Source organism: Poecile atricapillus, chromosome 20 (assembly GCF_030490865.1).
Source record: "Poecile atricapillus isolate bPoeAtr1 chromosome 20, bPoeAtr1.hap1, whole genome shotgun sequence".
Lineage (NCBI taxonomy): Eukaryota > Metazoa > Chordata > Aves > Passeriformes > Paridae > Poecile > Poecile atricapillus.
Window position 1 is genome coordinate 1592473 of NC_081268.1, and position 22021 is coordinate 1614493.

Sequence of the window (22021 nt, forward strand, 5' to 3'; positions counted from 1 at the left end):
CAGGCCACAACCTTGGCCAGGGCCCGCGCAGAGGAAAGTGCCCAAGGCCGGCAGGGACGTATTTACCCCCGAAAGCACCTTGCTGCAAAAATAGCAAGTGGCTGGTGTGAGGCCGGGGCTTCCCAGGGGAACAATGCCTGGCAGGAGGAAGCGGCCGCGGCCGGCCCGCAGCTCTGTCCCGCCTTGTGCGGCACTGAGCCGCGAGCCGCTGCGTGCCGGCCCGGCAGGGACCTTGAACCCGACACAGATTTATTTTCTCTGACATTGGCATCGCATCGGAACATCTGGCATGTGGCTGATAATTGCTGGGGATCGGGGCGGAAGCCACTCCAGGCCTGGCGCTTCTTCCCGAGCTCTGTTTTCATTAGTTTTTCTCCTCTCTTCAGCTGCAAAGCGAGGAAAAAACAAGCAGGGCTGTGCAGCCCGCACTCCCACTCCTCTCCCCTCAGCACCCGAGGCTCACGGCTTCCCTCACTCTGCATGGGAATACTGCAGGGCACGCCTCTGTCACACCATGTCAGGGCTCTGCCGATACCGAGACAGTTCAAACCTTTCCCTGAGCCCAGGACTGGGGGTGCTGCTGTCCCACCCTGGTTACCAGCAGCCGCTTGGCCAGAGCAGAGCACAGCCTTTGCTTTGGGTGTGGGGCTCGAGGCAGCCACCCCTTCTCAAGGCTGTCGTCACTGTGGGATAAAGCAGAGAGCAGGACACTGCAAACATGTGGGGAGACACCGTGGTGATGGATGGACAGAGCACAGGGCCAGCACTGAGAGCAGATCCCCACTCTTGGCTTTGCTGTTCCTGTGTTGCACAGGGAAATTGGAAGCCTTGATCTGCCAGCACAGTGCCCATAGTCAGGACCGAGCATGGCAGCGAAACACGGGCAATCACACACGGCTAAAACGCAGCCGAGGCGTGGCTGCCCAGGCCCAGAGGCGCTGGCTTTCTGTCAGTGGCAAATGAAGAGCTGCTGGCCACTGATGCTGTGAGCCCCAGGGACCTGGGAGTGGGGCCCTGAGCGTGGAGGAGCCTCCTCTGGTCCTCCCCTGCAGAGGAGACCACTCAGGGCCGAGGAGGCCGTGGCTGCATCCCAGTGCTGGGCGGGTGAGGTGAGCTCACGTTCCTCCCAGAGGTGTCCTGCCCCGTGCCCTCGGCTCCCTCCCTCTTGCTCTGGGCCATAAATCAGGGTAGCCGTGGGTGCTGGGACACTCTGGTGCCCCCCACCTCCCTGCAGGGTCTCCCTCCTGGGGCACCTTATCTAATGCAGGGGTTCCACTTATCTTCGCTGTCACTTTCTAATGCTAGTTTATGGGCAGTGTTTTGTAGCTTAATTATGATGTTTTTCAGCATGGTCACGTGGCCACAGAAGCCAATAAGGCACCGAAGTGGGTCCATCCTGGCTGAGCCTGGCCCCCATGGGGAGGAGATTGGCTGGTGTCCTGCCTGGGGCGGCGTGTGCGCAGCCAGAGCCCCAACACCTTCCCAAGAGACACAGGTCCTCATAAATCCCCCAGCCTACCGTGGACAGGGCAGCGGTACCCACACTCCACGGAGGCTCCTCGGGTCGCAGCTCCTGGCCGGTGGCCGAGCGAGGCTCTCCCACTCGCCGGCCCCACGCGCAGCAGCCGTGCAGCCGCCTCGCGGTGAGTACGTGTCTGAGGGGGGAACCGCGGTCCCCCATCCCACCCATCTCCCAGCCACTGCCGCCATTCCCCGGCATGGTGGCAGCCAAGGCCGGAGCTGGGGACGCGGCAGGGCTTGACGAGGAAGCAGGAGTTGTGTGTGGGCCTCCGCTTCCCGTCAGCGGGCGTGGGGATGGCGGCTCTGCAGATCACGGGCAGCAGAGCGAGGCCTCGCCATAGCCTTGGCCCCGTGGCCAAGCTGCTGCTCAGGAACGACAGATCTGGCTGCTGAGGGGCTCTGGGAGCACAGCTGGTGGTGCCTGGGGGTCCCCAGTCACCCAAGGGTTTGGAGTTGCCCATAGGAGCACAGGCATGGGAGGCATCTGGGACCCTCTTGACTCCTGGGGTTGGCTGAGTCTGTGTCCTGTCCCCATCCGGCGTTGGCAGGGATCACAGCCTTCGGCTCTCAGTTGCTTTTGTTCCTTGCAGTGTTTGCTCAGTTTTTCCAACTCAGAGCCCCTCCTGGGCTCCTTCTCCTGGATGGCAGGTCCCACTCCATGGCTGCCTGGCAGCTCCCCCGGGAGCTCGTGGCGACTGTGGGGGCCATGACTGAGGGGCTCTGCCGGTGGTGGGAGCGCTCCTTCCCGGCCGAGCAGTGGCTGACCCGCACTGCAGACTGCTCTGCTGCTATTCTTAGCCCGGGCTCCATTCCTGGTGGCTCTGGAGTGATGCTCTGCTGAGCCCGTTTCCTGTTTGCCGCTCTCCCTGCCAGCGCCACTTCCTACCCGCTGCACCCGTGGGCAGCTGGTCTGTGGGGTGAGAGAGTGGGATGAGCTGGGTGGGATGAGATCTGTGGGATGAGCCCTTCAAGACAAACCATGCAGGATCAGCCTGGCAGGATCAGCCTTATGGGACCATCAGCCATGCCTTTCCTTTGTGGGGCACTGCCAGCAGCAGTCCCCAGCTGTGCCAGGTTCTGGGCACCCAGAGCCTCGGGCCCCAGAGCTGCTGTGCTGGCAGCAGGCTCCCACCATGCTGGGACAGACTCTGCAGCCACTAAGGGTTCCTGACTCAGTGGGTTGGCCCTGCAGGACGGGCTCAGCTCCAGTGCCTGGCTCAGACCTGGAGCCTCAAGCTCCCCATAGCCAAGTCCTGGGCCACGGCGTGTGGCCTGGGAGCATCCTGATAAACAGGACGTGCCAGGAGCCAGGGTGCTCCTGTGCTGGTCTGCTGCCGTCATGGAACATTCCACCAAGAAACCCTAACTGTGAAGCACTGATTCAATACCTGCTGTCTGACAGGCAGACCGGGACACCATTGGGAGTGAGTGCTCCTGCTGGGGTGGCCAGTGCTAGATCCAAACTCATCCCCTCAGTGGTGGCTTCAGAGGGGATTTTAGGAGCCGCTGCACAGCCCAGTGTTCCCCACAAAGCTCTCCCGGGCAGGCAGGGGCAGCTGGTGGGGGGTAATGGTATGTTTTGAGAAAGCTGGTGGTCCAGGGCTGTGCACTGAGCAGAGCAGCCCAGACCTGGTCAATTTTGCTCCAGCCCGGAGACTCCTGGTTCCCAGCAGGTCCTGCCTCTCAGGCCGGCCACTCCAGAGAGGCTGAGGGACTTGTTCCCCACAGATGGTGTGGGGGAGCAAGGAGGGTCTCGCCCTCCCCGCAAACCGGTGCCCCTTCCCTGCCCCTGGGGGGGATCCCTGATGCTGCCGAGGCCTGGCCGAGCTGCTCCCCAGCCCGGCCGCCGTGTCCCCGGGCCCCGGGGCCGCCGGCTCCCTCCGCCCCCGCCCCGTCCCTGCCGCCGCGAGCCGCCCGCTCTCCCAGAGGAGGTTCCCCAGCCCCGGGGGGCTGGCCGTGAGCCCGCACCAACATGGAGATGCTCTTCCAGGCGCTATAAAGAGCTCCGGCTCCCGCACCTGCCGCTCGGTCTCCACCGCGCCCACTCCCGGTCCGCACCCAGCGCCGGGGCCGGGGCCGCCGTCCGTCCCCTTCCCTTCCCGTCCCGTCCCATCCCGTCCCGCTGACCGCGGCTCGTCCCGCAGCAGGGCCGCTGGAGGGGATGGACTATTCCTATGATGAGGACCTGGACGAGCTGTGTCCGGTCTGCGGGGACAAGGTCTCCGGGTACCACTACGGGCTGCTCACCTGCGAGAGCTGCAAGGTAGGATCGGCCGGGGCTGTGCGGGGCTGGGCAAACGCAGCTGGGGCCGTGCGGGGCCGGGGAAGCGGGGCCGGAGCTCAGCGCCACCGGCGCCTTGTGTGGCCGGGGCTGTGAGGGGAGCGCTGCACGGGGAAGAGGGGTCCGGGGCTCTGTGGGGAGCGGGGAGGGGGCTCTGCAGGGGCCGCGGCAGCGGGACCGGCCGCGGGGCTTCTCTCGCCCGTTTTCGTTAGCGGCGGATTCGCGGCCGGTGGCGGGAGGGGAGCGCGGCCGCGACGGGAGCCCCGAGCGCGGCGGGAGCCTCTGCCCAAGGCGGGTGGCGGGGACGGGGTGCTGGTGCCGGGATGCCGGTGTCGGTACCCACCGCATCGCCTCCGCCCGCCGCCGCAGGGCTTCTTCAAGCGCACGGTGCAGAACAACAAGCACTACACCTGCACCGAGAGCCAGAGCTGCAAGATCGACAAGACCCAGCGCAAGCGCTGCCCCTACTGCCGCTTCCAGAAGTGCCTCACCGTGGGGATGCGCCTGGAAGGTAGGGACGGCCCGGGGACGGCACGGCGGGGCGGGGGGCGGCGGGGGCCGGGGAATGTGCGGGGACTGTGCGGGGACCGTGCAGTTGCCGGGACCGGTCGCGCCGTCCCCGCCGCCGCCACCTTCCCGGACCGGTCAGTCGCGCCGCCGCTTCGATTCCGTTTTCCCCTCCCAAGTTAAGAAAAAAAATCGTTTTTTCGCGTCGTCTCCTTCTTTTCCTTGTTTCATTTTGTTTGTTTCCCCGGGATTCCTGCTGCTACGGCTTCAACTTTCCAGGAATTTTTTTTTTGCTGGCAAGAAGGTTGGGAAATAGCAAATAAATTACTGTTTTCCTTAAGCACATAATTCCAGAACCCGAGACTTAAGGAAAAACGTTAAAAATGATGGGGATCGCAATAAAACTGCCGCAGACCCACCACGAATTATATTTTCCCTCTCGGTGGCATTTAGTATAACGGATTTCTGATCCCCGGGGCGGCGACTCCAGCCCCACAGCCGCCGCCTCTCTCCTGTCGGCGCAGAGGATCCCGACATCGGAGTCGGGCACCGACAGCCCGGGGATTGTTGCGGGTTCTGCAATTCTCAGCATCCGGCAACGAAATATATTGGAGGGGTCAGGTCTTTGGCACGGGACGGCAGAGCAAAAGCAGAGACAGAAGGAGCCCCCCACCCCAGAGTCAGCCGCCCCCTCCCCACTTCGCCCTCGAAATTGTTTGCGTTTTGCAGCGGGTGGAAGTGGGCTGAGCTGTCCCGCCTGACCCTAGCAGGGCTGAGCCCCTCGCCCGCCGGGTTCGCTGCTCGGGACACAGCGCTGTTAATCGGAAAGTCCTTCGTGTTCTGGCAGGGCGGCCGCTCACTCCGGGGAGCGGGGTGGGAGCCTGTGAGCACAAGCGCAGGAGTAAGACACAACATCGAGCTGCAAGTTCAACCCCTGCAAACTCCCGGCGTGGGCTAGCTTCCAAAACAGATCCCAGTTCCACTCTTCTCCCTGGGCTGGCATTACTGGTGCCCTAAATCCCTGGGTGCATGCTGTGGCCGTTTTGAACGATGTGGCAGGGGGATTTGGGCTCTGGGCAGGGGCTGGAGACCCTACGACAGACGGGCAGGGACAGTGCGTGGGGTGCCCGGGGGGAAAAGGCATGGTCTCAATTTGTCCCTTGCCAGCAGTTTTTGTCGTGTACACCGTGGAGGCACTTTGGTCCCAGAGCTGTCCCAACAGCCTTTTCTTGTGTGTTTTCTTGCTGTTGGCTTCATAGCAGAGCTGGGCCGACGAGGCAATCACCCAGCCAAGGGCGATATTCCCATGGAACCGTCTCTTTTGTGGTGAAAAACAGATCACCTTTTTCAGCTTCTAGTCTTTTTGGGCAAGGCATCAGAGGTGATGAGTCTGCAGGTCCACATGACAAGAGCAACCCCGAGGTGATTGATTTTGGGAGCACAGTGTTGACACGGGCACCCTCAAAGTGCCTGCGGGGAGGTGGCAGCGAAACTTGCCCGGGAGGAGAAGCACAGCGCTGGCTGAAGGCTGCCCACAGCCCTGGGCACTCTGCAGGCGCTACCCATGGCACCTTCCACGTTCCTGCTCAGGCAAAGAAAGGTGGCCAAAAGGAGGCAGAGGCTGGCCAGCAGCCTGCCCCAGGCAGGGCTCTGCGCTGGGATGAGAGCAGTGCAAGTGGGAAGGGGGCTGGAGACCCCTCCTGCCACCGTGTGGGTGCGTGGCTCGGGGGTCACCTGCACATCGTTTTTGGGGTGTTGCTGGGGGTGCAGGCGCTTCCTGGGCGGCTCCACTTGGGCCCCCTTGCCCTGGAGGTCAGGATGCATAATTTTCTTCTCTGCTGTCAGCTGGAACACAACAAATAGCAAGTCGTTCCCAATCCCAAGTGTAGCACAAATGGCAGGAAAAGCAGAGCAGGAGGGAATTAAAAGGCCTTTTCTCCCTTTGTGTTCTTACTGGGAGAGGGGAGGAGGTGTATGCTGTTGCCTCTGGAGGGCTTGTGAGACCGGACTGCGAGCACCTCTCGCCGCGTGTGGGAGTGCAGGCAGCCCTAGCAGGGTCTCTGCCTGCGCACCCTTGCCCAGGGTCACGGGGGTTTGCCTTGGGATGCGATCCCTGGGCGTCACTGTGCCCGATCTCGAGCCGTGCTGGGATAATGTCGCTCGAGTGGGTGCGGGATTTGGGTTTTAGTGTGCTCTGGCTCCGGGCTGCCAGCCTGCCTGCCTGTGTGGGATCCCGGCGGGGCTGTGCACACGTGCTGAGTGTGGGCACCGCCCCTGTACCCGAGACAGGAGCTGCCCCGGGGCAGCTCTCTGCTGCCCAGAGGGGCTGGGCCGGCTCTGGGGAGCAGGGGCCGCAGCACCCCTCTCTTCAGAAGCTGCCGCTGGCAGCCCGTTCCCAGTGAGATGCTGTTTTCATGAATAAAGAATGAGGGAGGAAGCCAGGGCGGCTCTCCTGGGAGCACATTCCTGCTCGTCCTGGAAATGCTGCTGCTCCCGGCCACGCTCCCGCCTTTCCAGCCTGCCTTGGGAGCGCTGGGGAGGTGCTCCAGCTCTCCGGGGGGGCTGGCTGTGAGCCCCAGGATAAGTAGGCGAAAGAAAGGCAGAGGTAACAGCTGAGAGGCAAAGCAGGACCCGCTGGCTGTCAGCAGGAACACGAGCGAGCAGAGGGGTTTGCCTTTGATGCTCACTGCAGGCTGCTCTCGCTGGCGCGCTCCTCCAGCCCCAGCTCCTGCCTCCAGCCATGGGAGCCTCTTCCAAGGGGGTGCCAGGGCAGCAGCCCCCGGAGCGCAGCAAGGCCGTGCAGGACAGGCTCCTTCTGCAGAGAAGCACCTGCTCCCCTGCGTGTTGGCAGATCCTTGGGGGTTTTTGGTTTGGTGGGGACATCTGCTTTGCTGCAGCTCTCGGAGGACCCTGGCAGAGCCCTCGCCAGGGCTGGTATCCCCAGGGCTAGCAGCCTCCTGCCTGGGGCCGGTGGGGCGAAGTGCATCCACTGGGACCTGCCAGCCGTGGTGCCCCACAAAGGGGCAGAGATGTGCAGTCTGGGCGGGAAGAACCGAGGTCCAGAGGGGGCTGTGGGGTCCCAGGCTCTGCAGAAACAAGGAAATCCCAGGGCTGCTCCAGTGGCACGGGTTGTTAAACTAAAGTGAGCATCAAATCCCCTCCTCTGCTCAGGCTTTAAGGGTTGTCCCCTCAACCCACAGGGAATGAAAGCTGCTTTATTACCCTAGCTCATTTTGTAGTGGAAGCCAAATGTTTCTTCCCTTCCTGCAATCCCCAGAGGCTCTGAGGGTGACATTGGCTGAGCTGGGAGTGTCACAATCTGCCTTTGGCTCTCTGGGACAGTCTCCCCCATGCCCTCCAAACCCTTGTTGCCACTAAGTTGTGTCCCCCAGCATTTTCTCTGTGCCCTGCATAAGCCCCTGGTCTCTCTCTATGTGGGTTCACTGCAGTCTCTGGCCTCTCTCTGTCTCCAGCTGTCCGTGCAGACCGGATGCGTGGAGGGAGGAACAAGTTTGGACCCATGTACAAGCGGGACCGTGCCTTAAAGCAGCAGAAGAAAGCTCTGATCCGTGCCAACGGCTTCAAGCTGGAGACGGTGCCTCAGATCATGTCCCCTGTGCAGAGTGACTACAGCCTGTCCTCCACCATCCACAGCATCCACGCCATGTCCAAGACCCTGCCGCCCAACCCGGCCGCCCTGACGCCCACGGATTACGAGCGCAGCCCCTACGGGACGCCCTCCCTGGGAATGACTGTGCCTGGCCACGCGCCGCTGCCCGGCTACCACTACCCCTCCTTCCCCAACCGCACCATCAAGTCCGAGTACCCCGACCACTACACAAGTGCCCACGAGGCTGTGCCTGCTTACATGTACCCAGAGACCTACCCCAGCAGCTCCCCCCCTGACATCCCTGAGGTCATCCTGAAGCTGCTGCAGCTGGAGCCCGAGGAGGCCCAGGTGAAGGCACGGATACTGTCCTGCCTGCAGCAAGAGCAGGGCAAAGGCCGCCACGAGAAGCTCAGCACCTTCGGCCTCATGTGCAAGATGGCAGACCAGACCCTCTTCTCCATCGTGGAGTGGGCACGGAGCTGCATCTTCTTCAAGGAGCTGGAGGTAGGACCTGTCAGTGGGATGGAGCTGCTCTGGGGGACAGTGGGAGGCGGGCAGGACTGAGGCTGCCATGATGTGAGGCTGGGATGTGGCTGAGGACAGGATTACAGGTGAAATATTGTGAGGACAGGGCAGCACCTGGGGCCATCACTGCGGATCTGTTGACACATCCCAGTCCTGCTCCCAGCTCCCTGCACGGCAGGGCTGGAGGTGCCGGGGCACGGCTGCGATGCCGGAGCGATTCCCACTGTCGTGTGGGGCTAATGGTTTCAAATTCATCACAGAGGGGACAGGTGTTGCGGCAATCGCCGGCAGAGTGACTGTGGTGTCAAGCTCAAGATATAATTGAAAAATGTAACGTTGAGGAATTATAGTTGAGACAATTCTCTCCTCTGCCTTTAGGAGGAAAATCGATGTGGTCAGGTGGGTGCTATTAGCACCAGGCAGCCGGGGCAGCCCCAGCCTGCTCCAGAGCCCTGTCTGCTGCCAGCAGCCACGAGTGTGCCTGGCTGGGGGACATGGAGCTGACCTCCATCCTGCCAAAACATCCCCTCTGGCAAATGTCCCTGAACATTTACTGGGGCCCAGAGAGGGTTTGCAGGGCTGGAGCAGCTTCTGCCATCCTGCACACCTTGCCAAGGTTTCAGAAATCTTCCATCCATGTTCTGGGCTGACCTAAGATCCCAAACTGGTGCAAAAATGGGAGAGAAGATTTTTCAACATGGCCAAAACCCAGAGAGCAATATCCTGGGCTGCCATGATGAGACTCAGGTACTTTCTTGTGTTTCTGGCCTGAGACTGTGCTGCCTGGCTCTAGCCAAAATCACCTTCTTCCGGTGAGACTGTGCTGTAGGACAGGATCAGGCTCTTCCCCGTGCCATAGGTGCCATGGGGCTGAGTGTGCTCAAGCCTTGTGGCTCAAAATAGCCCCTGACTGCCAGAACAGTGTCAGGAAATGGCATTGTAAGGATGGGCTGGGCTTGTTTCAATCATATCAGTGTCCAGCCTGGATTTTGGGAACAGGGTGGTTGTTGTTTTGCAGGAGATATTGTAAACAGTGTAAATTCAGTTCCCAGCTATATAGTTGTGTAGCCTTGTAACTCTATTGTCAGCGTGATTGTGCCACCAAAATAGGCTGTTCCTGTGTGAATCGGTGTTGGCGGGTGCTCCTCCTGCCGTGGGACTCTGGGGGGATGGCAGTGCCACGGGCCTCACCTGGGCAGAGCTACCAGTGTCCTGTAGGGAGCAGGGCACGTGCCCTGCCGTGCTCAGGATGTGGGGTTCGGTGCTCAGCGGGTGCCCACATCCATCACTTCCATCCTGGGGGCTCCAGCTCTTTGTCTTATCCACACGGTGACTGCGGGGTGCATTCCCAGCATCTCCCAGGGCTGGGGACTGCAGCACCCCTCAGCCCACCCTGGCTCCAGTGGGAGAGGCAGAATGCAACATCTCCATCCTTGGCTCCCTCCTGTGCACAGAGCCCCGGCAGTGCCGAGCCCAGCACGGAGTGGAGGTGCCCGATGTCCTTTGTGTCTCTGCTGGGGCTGCCCCACATGACTCATTCTCCCTGGCCGGGGGGGAGGCTTTTCCTCAGGCATGGGAGCGCAGCCAGTGGGAAGCAGGAGTAGGTCTGAGATCTTGAATCCCCATTCCTGTTCCTGCCCGGCACATAAAAGGAAACGGCTGCTGGGGCGGTAAATGAACTCCTGCTAGCGCAGGGTTTATGGCTCTGCCCTAAAGCCAGCACGGAGGAACATCGCAATCTCCGAGATCGATGGCACCGGCAGTCATCTTGGGGCTCCTCAGGGCAGGGATGCCAGCAGCCCTCTTCCATGCCCTGGGAAGGTCTGTGTGAAGGTAACCAGCCCCAGCAGGGAAGGGCTGTTGTCTGAGGCCAGTGCAGGGAGCCAGGCTGGAAAGGCACCACTGGGACACTTCTCCAGGGCATCGTGCCAGGCTGGCACTACACGGGGAGGAGGTGCAGCCAGGTGAGAAGGGTGAGTGTGGGCAGATTGCCCCATCATGGATTGCCTTGCCTGAGGCCACCCAGCCCCACCGTGCTCCTTCCACTGGGCTGTTAGCAGAGATCTGGTTTCTCCCTGGAGCCTCATAGGGGGCCTGGAGAGGAAAGGGCAAATCCTCAGGGACAAGGGTTTCAGATTTTCAGGGTTTAGTCCCTGCCCAGGGAGAGTGGGAGCAGTTTCCCCTGGAGCTGGCCAGTCTTGTTCCCATTCCCATTCTGCTGAGGGCCAGAATGGGTGCTTTGCTGTCTCCACGCTCCTGGCATGTTGGCTGGGCTGGGGGACACTGGGGAGAGCCTCCCTGGCTCCACCACTGCGCCTTGGGAAGGAGGGGGGCCACGGGCTAATGGCCTCTTGACATCGGCTCGCACGCCACGTCCGCCCGCAGGCGCGGGGCAGTCAGATTGAAAACAGATTTAACTTCCCAGATATATCGTTTCATTTAAGGGCCAGTAATTCTGTCAGTCTGCCACTGACAAACGAGGGTCCCCATGCCAATCCGCCGGGAGACTGATGTCGCGGCGCTCATCTCGTGTCACCAGGAGGAGAATTACGGACTGCGCTGGCCTTCGGAGGCAAGACTAATAACGCTGCACGGCAGAGGGGGATTTGGGGGCCCGCTTGTTTATCGAGGGCCGGCCAGGCAGCCGCGGCGCGAGGCCGCGCGGGCGGAGGTGGAAGAGGTCAGCGCTGACGCCCATAAATACGAACTTTAACTGAGTCTAGATGAGATGTGTCAGGACTGAGGGAAGATTTGCAGCATCTTTTCAGGAAGAAAAATATGGGCCGGGGGTGAAATATATTTTGTTGGGTTGTGAGTCTCAGGCAACTTTGTCCTCTCAGATGTAATTTTTTTATATGTATATGGAGAGAGACAGACAGAGGGATGTGCACACACGCCCGCGCGCTTGCACGCTCACGTTGTGTCTGGTTTTGGTGTGGTTTGTACACATATGTCTCCCACAGCCTGGTTTATATAGGTGTCACTGCCATACCTACATATCAATATCGTGTACACAGGGTTGCAGTGACCTTTAGATTGGGATGAGCAGCCAGGAATGTTAAACAAATTGCCACGGTTTCAGCCCGAAGGCCAGGCCAGGCTGGGTGTGCACCAGGTCCCTGCGCCAGTGGAGGGGCACAGTGCAGCCGCAGGGGATGATGCCGACCCCTTCCTCAGCCCTTTTGTGCCAAGGGCCTGGGGCAAACTGCCCTCCCATCCACAGGCAAGCTCCAGTGATAGGGGGGATGCTGAGAGCAGAACCATTCCAACAGACCCAGAGGTCCCTGTGGTCACTGGCTCTCTCTGCTGGGCTGCTCTCCCTCAGTTGTGCTTAGAGATCCCAGAGCCACCACAAAGCCTATTTGCAGTCAGTTGCTCCTCTGCCTTTAACATGTGGGTCATCTTGACCCCATCTCCTGGCCAGTGGCCAGAGCGTTTTTGGCAGATTTAAAATCTCCTTCTGGTCGTGGATGCTGCAGCAATGTTCAGCATCCCATGCACTGGGGGAAATGTGACGCTTTCCTGCCTGTGGTGTCCCGGCCAGCGCAGCCCTGCCCGCACAGCCAGGGCTGCAGCAGCGTGGGAGCCAGCAGGGACAGGGGATCCTGGGCTAGCCACACTGCTGTTGATGGTTATTTATTTTGAGATGCACACCTTGGTGGTATCTGGGCAGGGCAGTGGGGACCTGTGCTGGCCATTAACACCTTGGACACGTGTCCAGTTGTGGGTGGCTGCTGGACACCAATCCACTCTCACACTTCTCAGTGGCCAAGGTGATGGGTCCTGTTTACACTCAGTAATTGCTGGGGCTGCCCAGGGTGCTGGTGTGCCACGCATTTGCCAGAGGGCTGCGGGGCAAATGCTGCACCCGAGATCTGGGAGGAGGCCTGGAGGGCGTCTGTGTGGTGGGGACAGGCCAGGGGCATCTGAGTGCTGCTTGTGCCCATGGCTGGGGATGGATGTCCTGGGACCAGCTCAGGGCTTCCTGCCAAAGAAGGGCTGCTGGTGGGTCACTCTCCTTCCTAAAGCAGCGGTCCCTGGGGCGGGAGCTGCCCTGAGCCCCACAGTGCTCACTGTGGCCTGGGCACATTTTGGGGAGCCCTGACACTTGCAGGGGCTTCTTCACCTTGTACCTATGAACCCACAGGGAAGGTTGCAGAAGACTTAAAACTATGCCCACATGCAGGTCCTACAACCCTGTGCCTGGGCAGCACCATCCTGGCCTCTGCATGCCCTGCCTCCCCTCCAGCACCATCCCAGATCCTTTCCCACAGAGAACTGCCTTTTCTGTGGGTTGCAGCCCATCAGGGATTGCTCTTCCAGCGCGGGGAGGGTTTCACCGCGTGTTTTGTGAATGGGTTAAATGCTCGCTTTAAAGAAAAGATAAGGATTGCCTCTCAAAGACGGCTTACATCAGGCCTTTGATAAAGCACTCAGAGGAAAAGCCTTGACATTAAAAGAGGAAGATCCTTTGCTTAACTTTTAACAGCAAGTGTGCTGCCGCCTGGCTGGGAGGATTGATTGCCTCTGAGTGCCCCTCCATTAGCAGCCCCCTGCTCCTGGCTGGCCAGGGTGGGGGGCAGCCCGGTGACCCCAGCCTGAGCCCCCCTGCAGCTGGAGCGGGGCCGTGGGGCTCCCCACTGCCACCCAGCCTGGCCATGGGGACACCCGGCTTGCTGCTGGGGACAACTCCACACACCCCAGCCAGCTCTGGCTGGCCCACGGAGCCCCCAGCCCACCGCACCATGCTCCCAAGCACATTGTCCCCATGCCAGGGCCGTGTGGCTCTGGTGCACTGCGACGTTCCCGGGAAGCACCGTGGCCCGGCGGAGCGTGTTGGCAAAGGAGCAGCCCCACAGCAGCCATGGAGGGTGAAATGTGCTGCTGTGAGGCTTCAGGGAGGGAGCCACACACCCCTCAGAGTTTGGGAGAGGCTGATTAGCAATTTTTAAAGAAAGAAAATAAGATTTCGACATTGTTGAAGTGCTTTCTTTGGAAAAGCTGATTTTTCTAAATGGTTTTCAAGGCAAAACCTTCTCTCTGTCTCTTCTGGAGCTCATCCCGCTCAGGAATGAGGCACAGGAAAGAACTTCCAAAACAACTCCCTGACTGAGCCAGAGAGGAGGCGCTCGGCACCGGCCGGGATCGTGCAGCTGGGCTGGCCCCAGCTCCCTGCTCGGGCTGGCCACCGTCAGAGCCGGCCACTCACCTTGGGCAGGGGTGGCCACGGCTGCAGAGAGTCTCCACTTTGGTTTAGTGTAGAATGAGCTTTTCCCCAGGGTTTTGTCAAGCAGCTGACCGGGAGGCTCATGTTCTGTGGTGCTGAGCCACGACCGGCAGCTGCTGCGCTGGGGCTGAGGGGTGAGCGCAGGTGGGCAGCAGCGGTGCCACAGCCCAGCCACCATCTCTGCCTTCCTCATCTCGTGCCTGCTCTGGCCGCCCACCGCCCTCGGCGGCTCGCGGGGGTGCCGGCTCTGAGACCATAAAGCTCTTTCTCATCTGGCTTCTATTCCTTTTGCAATCTCCCAGCGCGGGTTTATTGCAGCCTCTTCAGCAAAACGAGGGCATTATCCAGCCCTGTGATACTGCATCTGTCTTCCCTCTATTAACAGGGGAGCACAATGGCCCTGCAGAGCTCGAGCTCGGCTGCTGGCACTGGATTTGCTCCTCAGGGCGGTAGTGGAGGCAGGACCGTAATCCCAGCCCTGCCCCTACACTGGCCCTGCAGGAGAGGGGAGCCCAGGCAGGGCAGGAGTTCAGTTCTTTGTGGAAAGGAGTTGGGGTTCAGTGGAGAGTGGTGCCGAGGGGATGAAGCCCATGAGCCATGGGACCTCTTGGCAGGAGGGTGGGGAAGGCAGCGTGCCCTACATCCTGCCACAGCTCCAGGGGCTTTTTGTTCTTCCAAATGCAGTTGCTGGCTCTGGCAGCTCACCCCACCAGTCACTGGTGCTGCCTGCAGTGCCCAGTGCCCTGCGAGACCTTTGGGGACCCTTCCAGCTCGAGCTCCTGACAGGGACAGTGCCAGGTGTTTCTCTGGGCACAGATTTCGTGGCACATGGGCACAAGTGTGGGTGTTGGTGCGTGGGCAGGGCTGGGCTGGCAGCTGCAGGGCACAGCCATGTCCCGCTCCCGGCAGCTCCCCCGCGGCCCTGCTGCCCCCCCGGACCTGCCACCCTGGGCAGGGAGTCGAGGATGGGCACTGTCTTCTTTCATTTTAAAGTATCCAGAGGGGCTGTCTGGACACACAGGCCCTTTGTGCAGCCACCACGTGTCCCTCCCGTGGTCATTTTGTTAAAATTTGTGTGCGATTTGGGGAGGTTGTGCCTGGGGGGGGGAAGACAAGTGCTGATAAGGGCCAGCAAGTGCCACTGAAACATGCTGAGCTGCTTTGAAGCCAGCTCTGCAAAACCACCTGCCCATCTCCTCTCCTCCAGCCCAGGGTTGCCCTTTCTGGGGTGCAGCTCCAGCTCTCCATGCTCACCCCAAGGGACCCCCCCCTCCCATGGGATGCCTGCCAGGCACAGGGTGGATGCTGTGCACTGCAGCACGGTGGGTGTCAGCCCTGCTGCTCCCGCTCTGTTTCAGGTGGGTGACCAGATGAAGCTGCTGCAGAACTGCTGGAGTGAGCTGCTGGTGTTTGACCACATCTACCGTCAGCTGCAGCATGGCAAGGAGCACAGCGTGCTGCTGGTCACTGGCCAGGAGGTGAGAAACGGCCTCTGGGACTGTGGAGGGGCAGTGGGGACGGGCAGGGGCTGCATGGGGGAATGGAGTGACTTCTTTCCTTTGTCCCAGTGTGGCTAACTCGGCCTAGGGCAGGCAGGTGGTGTTGTTACACGCTGGGTCTGCTTGTGCAGGAGGTCCTGTCCTGTCCCATCCTGCCACGCAGCTCCTGGTTCTGGAGAATAATGGTTCCTGTGGGAGATCAGCAGCCCCACCTGTACTGTCAGCGGTGGGATGGGAGGAGGAGCCCCTTCCCTCCCTGGAGGTGGCTTTTGGAGATGTGGTGCCTTCAATTCCAGCACCATGTGAAGGGCCCCCCGTTTTAAATGGTGTTGCCCATCACTCTTTTTTTGACACCCTTAATTCTCAGTCAGTGCTCAGGGCTGGACCTGGCTCCTGCCCGTGTGAGGTGCCCTACAGCAGGTTGTGCTGGGGCTGGGGCTGCCAGAGCTGATGCCACCGTGTCCCCGCAGGTGGACATGTCGGCCATCGCAGCCCAGGCCGGCTCCATCCTCAACACGCTGGTGCTGCGGGCACAGGAGCTCGTCCTGCACTTGCACTCGCTCCAGGTGGATCGGCACGAATTCGTCTGCCTCAAGTTCCTCATCCTCTTCAGCCTGGGTGAGTGCGGCTGGGGGGGTGCTGGGGCTCAGGGCGGGGAGCGTGCGGAGCCGGGAGCGCGGCTGGAGGGAGCACACGCAGCCCGGGCTCCGGCTGTGAGACAGAGGGGACTTAACGGGGAGCCAGGAGCGAGAGCTGGCACCTGCCTGTCCCCCTCTCACCCCGCACCCAAAGCGTCTCCCGCTGCGGGGCCGGGCTCTGCTCCAGCTGCAGGGGACATTGTCACCGCCTCGGCCAAGCGGAGCCTGTTCTGGTCACTCGCCCATCACGCCGGGCAGGGAAACAAGCGCTGATACGGCCGGGAAAACAGGAGTGTTGACAGAGGCGGCCGCGGCCGGGCCGGCCCTATCTCCCGGGATTTGCGTCAGAGTCCGCTTGGGCAGGGGCTCCTGCGCTCCCGATTAGGCTCAGCCCGGAGCCTGCGGTCGGGCACGGCCGCCGCCTTCACACGCTCCCACCTCACCCAGACAAAATAACCCCGAGCCGCGGGCGCTGCTGCCGGAGCCTGAAACGAGCCTGGCTGGCAGAGCCCGCTCCTGCCCCTGGGATCCCCGTCAGCAGAGTGCTGCTGCTGGCACGGTGAGCCCACCGCCGGCTGTGGCAGACCTGTCCCCATCCCCATCCTCGTTCCCATCCCAGCCCAGTCCCTGTTCCAATGCCTTGGCTCTGTGCTCGCACTTCTGCACCTGCGGGGTCGCGTCCAGCGACCGGCGGTGGGAGCTGCGCTGCTGTCTCCTCCTGCACCTGCAGCCTCTCCTCCCTCTGCTTTCCTTTCCTCCGGGGCTGTTTAGGAACCCAGAGAAACGCTACGCGATAATTCGCTGCTCAGGCAGTGATAAGGTGTGGCACAAACAGTGCCCAGGCTGGGAAATGCAGGAGCCGGGGGGGCTCCTACCCCGAGCCGGGACCTTCCCCGGGGGCTGCCCCGAGCTCTCAGCCCAGGAGGGGAGGTGCTGTCCCCCTGTGTCCCCTGGCACGGCACAGCACAGCGAGCAGGAGCGGGGTCCCCCCAGGCTTCCCCAGAGCAGCGGCTCGCAGGGAGGGCGTGGAATCCAATAGCTGTGTTTTCCCATACATCATTTTGCCCCAAATGCAACTTTTTCTCTCCATATTGCAGAGCTCACTTGGAGTAATTTGCCCTTCGTAGGCTCAGCTGTGGAGGACGGGATTGTGTATTATGTGCAGGATGTAATTGCCTTTAACAAGAGAATTTCCACATTTACCACTCTGCCACAACACAGTCAAAGCCAAGCCCTGCTCACAAGAGCTGCCATTTGAGTTCTAAATAGATTTCTCTCCTGAGCAGGTAAAGAGATTTAATTAAAATTAGGGCTTCTCAAAATAGCAATATTTATGAGGACGGCACAGGTTAGCTTTGTTCTACAGAAGGGCTTAATAGAGCCTTAATGGATTGACCTATCATTCGATTTCATGACTTACATTCATGAAGCAGCTACTCTTGGGGAGGGGAGGAAGAGAGGCTTTTATAGCCCACATTCCCTTAAGCGTTTGCAATTTATCAGCAGCTTCTCCCAAACAAAAGGAGCTGTGAATAGGAAGAACACTTGAGGGCATAGAAATAATCCCAGGCATATCTGTATGTGTGATGGGAGGCTTTGTCACAGGACAGTCTTTGCAACTGCTGCAGTGTCTCTAAATGAAGTGAGTCAATGTTATTTGGACAACATTCTTTATTCCTTGCAGGAATGAAAAGATTATTCAAATATTCAATTAAACAGTGAATAGGGTCTTTCAGAGAACCAGGTGAGTTCATCGAGTAGAACTAGCTATTGTTGAGCCAACTCAGGGGATAGATTTGACATTTATCAATATAACTTCTCTTTTTTAATGACATGCACAATAACCTTATGCAGATAAAGAGATTTCATAACAACAACCCGGGTAGCAGGAGACAATAGGAGCAAATGTGCCGTCAGAGTGAAAAGGGAAGGGTGATGTGATCCGCTGCATCTTGGCACAACCTGTGCCCTTTGTGCCTGCCCCCGCAGTGCCCTGGCCATGGGCACGGCCCGAGGTTAGGGCTCCCTGGGGGCTCCCGGCCCTCCGGCCGTGCTGTGCCTCCCCTCCCTGCTGTGCATCCCCCCCGGGGCTCCGCAGTCCCCCCGACCCCACCTCCGCTCCCACCTCTGACCCCGGGGCTCCCAGCTTTGCTGGCCTGCAGCAGCTTTGGGTGCCACAATCCCTTCCAGGGAGCCCCAAACTCCCAGCTGCCTTGGCCAGACCCTGTGCCAGATTCCCCCATTTCCAGCCCGTGAGTGGGAGTTTGGCCACGCGTCAGGGTCTGTGTGCAGCAGAGCCAGGGGGGCTGTGACCGAGGCAGTGCTCCCACCATCCTGCACAGTAAATCCACCAAATCCACCTGCTCTGGACAGACTGTGCCAGGGCTGGCAGCAAGGTCTCTGCTGGGCAGGGCTGTGGGACCATGGCTGTGTGCAGCTGTAGGTGGTGATGGGGCAATGCCCAGCGCTGGTTCCCTAAAGCCACTGAGATCTGTGTGCAGGGACAATTGACCCTGCCAGCACCTTGGAGCTGCTGAGCTGCTCCCTACCCTGCTGGCAGCAGGATTATGGGAAGCTGCTGTGGCCCTGGCGAGGCATGGAGGATTAGGGTTTCCAGGCTGGTGAGCCTGGTTGCCACACTGGAAAGACCAGATTTATCAGAGAATTAATTCAGCCGCTTCCTCGACCTTCGGGAATTAAAGAGGGCTGATGGCAGCGACTCCCAATGTGTTGGCACAGCTGGCAACACCTTCTGGCTTTGCAGCTTCCTGGGCACCAAGGGCAGGGAGACACCAGTCCTACTGTCAGGGGGTTTGGAATCTGTCTTCAGCATCAGGGAAGGCCTGGGGAGTAGGGTAGGGATGGGACCCCGTGGCTGGGTAGGGATGGGGTGTGGGACCCCTCCTGCACTGTGTGCTCATGCATAAGAGACACAGGCGAGGAGTGTGGGTCCCTCCTGGCTCACCCAGCACAGTGTGGCACAGATGGGGCAGACACATGAGTTTGGCACCATTTCATCCCCACCCTACCTCTTGCAGACGTGAAGTACCTGGAGAATCACACTCTGGCCAAGGATGCTCAGGAGAAGGCCAACGCGGCGCTGCTGGAGTACACGGTCTGCCACTACCCCCACTCCACGGACAAGTTTCGCCAGCTGCTGCTGTGGCTGGCGGAGGTCCGGGCGCTGAGCCTGCAGGCTGAGGAGTACCTGTACCACAAGCACCTGAGCGGGGAGGTGCCCTGCAACAACCTCCTCATCGAGATGCTGCACGCCAAGCGGACTTGAGCGGCCCCAGCAGGAGCCGGCAGCGCCGCGGTGCCTCCAGCAGGGGCAGGACCGGTGCCCGGGGCTGGCAGGCGCCGCCTCCCACCCTGCCTTCCTCAGCGATGCTATTTAACCTCTGCTATTGGAAAGGCCCCAGCAGGTTTCGTTCACAGCAAGGACAGTTGAGGCTGCAGGGCCGTGGCTTGGCTGCCGGCAGTGCTGACCCCCGGCTCTGCTGCACACCTGGTGCCCAGACCTGTCACCTGCCTACCCGGCCCAGCAGCACCAAGGAAGGGTAAAGCCTGTCCCGGTTTTTCTCCTGTTTCTGCTCCTCTCCAGCTGCCCCCACCAGCTGTTTCTTTACTGCTGCCATCCCTCCCAATCCTGCCCATGTCTCAGGGCCCCTCGTGCACAGGGCAGGAGAGAGGGGAGGTGAAACCCCTCCAGACTGTGGTTTTATGGTGGTTGAGGTGTCTCCAGGCACCAGGGAACACACAGAAGTGGGGGATTTCTGCAGGAAATCCACACAGAATGCTGGGGCTGGGCTGGAGATGTCAGCCCCATGCAGCTGTGCCAGGACCCCAGGGTGCAGAGGCCGGGTCCCAGTTGCTGCCAGCTCTGTGTCCTGCAGCTGCCCTGGCCAAGAGAGGGCAGGCAGGGATGGGCAGTGTTAAATCATCAGCTGAGGTGCATCTTCCTCATGTCTGCTGGTGCTGGAAGCAGCAGTTCTGTGGCAGCCACAGTGCCCAGAGCTGCCCAGGGGCAGCACAGCTCAGTCCTCCCCACAGGTATGGTGGCAGAGCAGCCGGGCAGGAGGGAGGTGCAAGCTCCAGCGTGTGCCCAGAATCTTGGGCAAACCTGGGGAGCTCAGCAGTGCCCACCTGCAGAGTGGGTAAGGAGGAATAAGGATTGTCCTGCACTTCATGCTGGGCCTCCTGGTCCCCTCCTTTGCTCTGCCATGGCCCCAGGAGACAGCAAATGCTGTGCTGAAGCCACGGGCAAAGAGCTCTCTGTTCCTGTCCCGTCATGGGATCAGGCTCACAGACAGGACTGGGAGCACTGGGGGTCGCAGCCCCCAAACTGGGCCGTGCTGGACTCTCACTGCAGCTTTCTCTCTGTCTCAGCCATGCTCTCCTCTCCTCTGCCCCATCACTGGGGCTGGCACAGCCCCTGTCCCACAGACCCCCAGCTCTGGGGGTCCTGCAGCATGGCCAGGGACGTTGAGGTTTGTCCCCCAGGACAGGGATGTCCTGGTGCCCAGGGGCTGCTGCAGCTCTGCCGGTGCCTCAAGGAGCCGCAGAGGCTGCGCCCGGAGCCACAGTTTGTGAAGCTTGTTAGACACAGAAGAAAGAGCATGTTTGTCTCTGCTTTAACACATTTGTGCATTTTCCTCCTGAAGTCAGTGGTTTGGTTTCACCTTCTTCTTTTTGTGAACTTAAAGAACTGGAGAAAATGTTTTGGGAGGTAAAAGACGTTTTATTTTCAGAAAATGAAAAGTGCCCTTAAGTGTCTCTCTCTGTCTCTTACATCCTTTCCTCCTTCTCATCCCTGCCCTTCCCCACTCCTCCCCCTTCCTTCCCAGGCAGAAGGTTACCAACTTCTTTGTCAGGAGCAAACCACTGTAATAAATTTTGCAGTTCATTTAAAATGGCAAACTTTGTCTTTTTTGGCTGTCTTTCTAACCCCTGTGGTTGGTGCTCAGCATGGGGAGGGCTGGGTGTTTGTGGGGGCACTCCTGGGCTGTCACCTGCCTTTGTGGGACAGCGTGGCTGTGGTGGGGGGCTGCTGCTGCCTTTGCTTCTGGGCACTGGGGACTCAGATTGGTTCAAAGTGCTGCTGGGAATTGCCGTAGTAATTCTTAAAGTGTTTTGCAAGTGAGCGCAGGAACAGCAACATTTATGGGCAATTAGTGGGCAGTGCCCTGGTCCTCACACCATGGCCAAAGCCCCTTCCCTGGGCTCAGCCACGCAGACCTGGACTTGAGCCCCTTCCCTTGGACACAGTGCAACGAGGACAGGAGGTTGTCTTTAAAATCAGCATTTACTGTTGTCATAATCAGGAAAAACCCACCACGTTTTCTATGTTCTAAACACTACAGAGGTAATAGGAGAAGAGGGAAGGAAAGCAGCACCCAGCTGGCGAGGGGCCAGGCCAGCCTGCAGGAACCCAAGCAGGAGCAGGGAGAGGAGTTTTGTCCTAAACAGCAGAAGATGCTATTGATGTCAGCTGGTTTAGAAAAGGCTCGAAGCCAGCTGCTGGCTTCCCTAGTGCATGTGCTTTGTACACAGCCCTTCCCCAGCCCTGCCCCAGCTCAGGGCTGCTTCCATCCTCACTGGCACGGCGCTGTGGGCACTGCCTGGGCACGGCTGTCCTGGGCAGAGCTGGGCTTGTTCCATCCTGCTGCTCCAGCTCCCTCAGGCAGCACCAACGAGAGCACACAACCCAGCACTGCAGGGATGTGTGGCAGCGCTGCCTCAGGCCAGCCTTGGCTGCCCCGGGACCCCAGAACACAATACCTGCCTGTGGAGTGCCTGTGGGCAGTCGTCAGCAGCAGACGAAGCCCCATGGGACCCCACACTGCCCCTGCCTTGGTTTGGTGGCACGTGGTGCTGGGAAGGAGTGCAGGGTGATGGCTCTGCCCAGGCTGGAAGCTCTCCAAGGGAAGCCAGCTCCTCTGACCTGCCATGTTTCCTGCTGGGGGACCCTCTGCATTGCAGGCTTGTCACCCAGAAACTTCTCAGAAACCTAAAGCAAAAGAGAGAAGGTCTCAGCTCTGCTGGCAGCAGGGGAGGGCAGGGGTCCCTCCCAGGGCAGTGGGAGAGCTGGTGGGATCCCCCAGTGCAAACCTGCTGCAGGACAGAGCTGGGTGCAGGTGGCACCAGGCTGGCATAGCCAGCCCTGCCTGTCAGTGGTACAGCTCTGCCACCCCAGACATGCCCCTGTCCCTT

General features: G+C 60.3%; 1 protein-coding gene across 1 annotated transcript; it reads left to right on the plus strand.

Moving 5' to 3' along the window:
- The first annotated feature begins 1483 nt into the window (after nucleotides 1-1483).
- On the plus strand, nucleotides 1484-20715 carry NR5A1 (nuclear receptor subfamily 5 group A member 1). Its single transcript, XM_058853706.1, has 7 exons — nucleotides 1484-1643; nucleotides 3669-3784; nucleotides 4172-4313; nucleotides 7783-8423; nucleotides 15030-15149; nucleotides 15641-15788; nucleotides 18847-20715. The coding sequence occupies exons 2-7, from the start codon at nucleotides 3683-3685 to the stop codon at nucleotides 19092-19094; spliced, it is 1401 nt and encodes a 466-aa protein (XP_058709689.1). The 5' UTR covers nucleotides 1484-1643; nucleotides 3669-3682; the 3' UTR covers nucleotides 19095-20715.
- Nucleotides 20716-22021: the final 1306 nt, after the last annotated feature.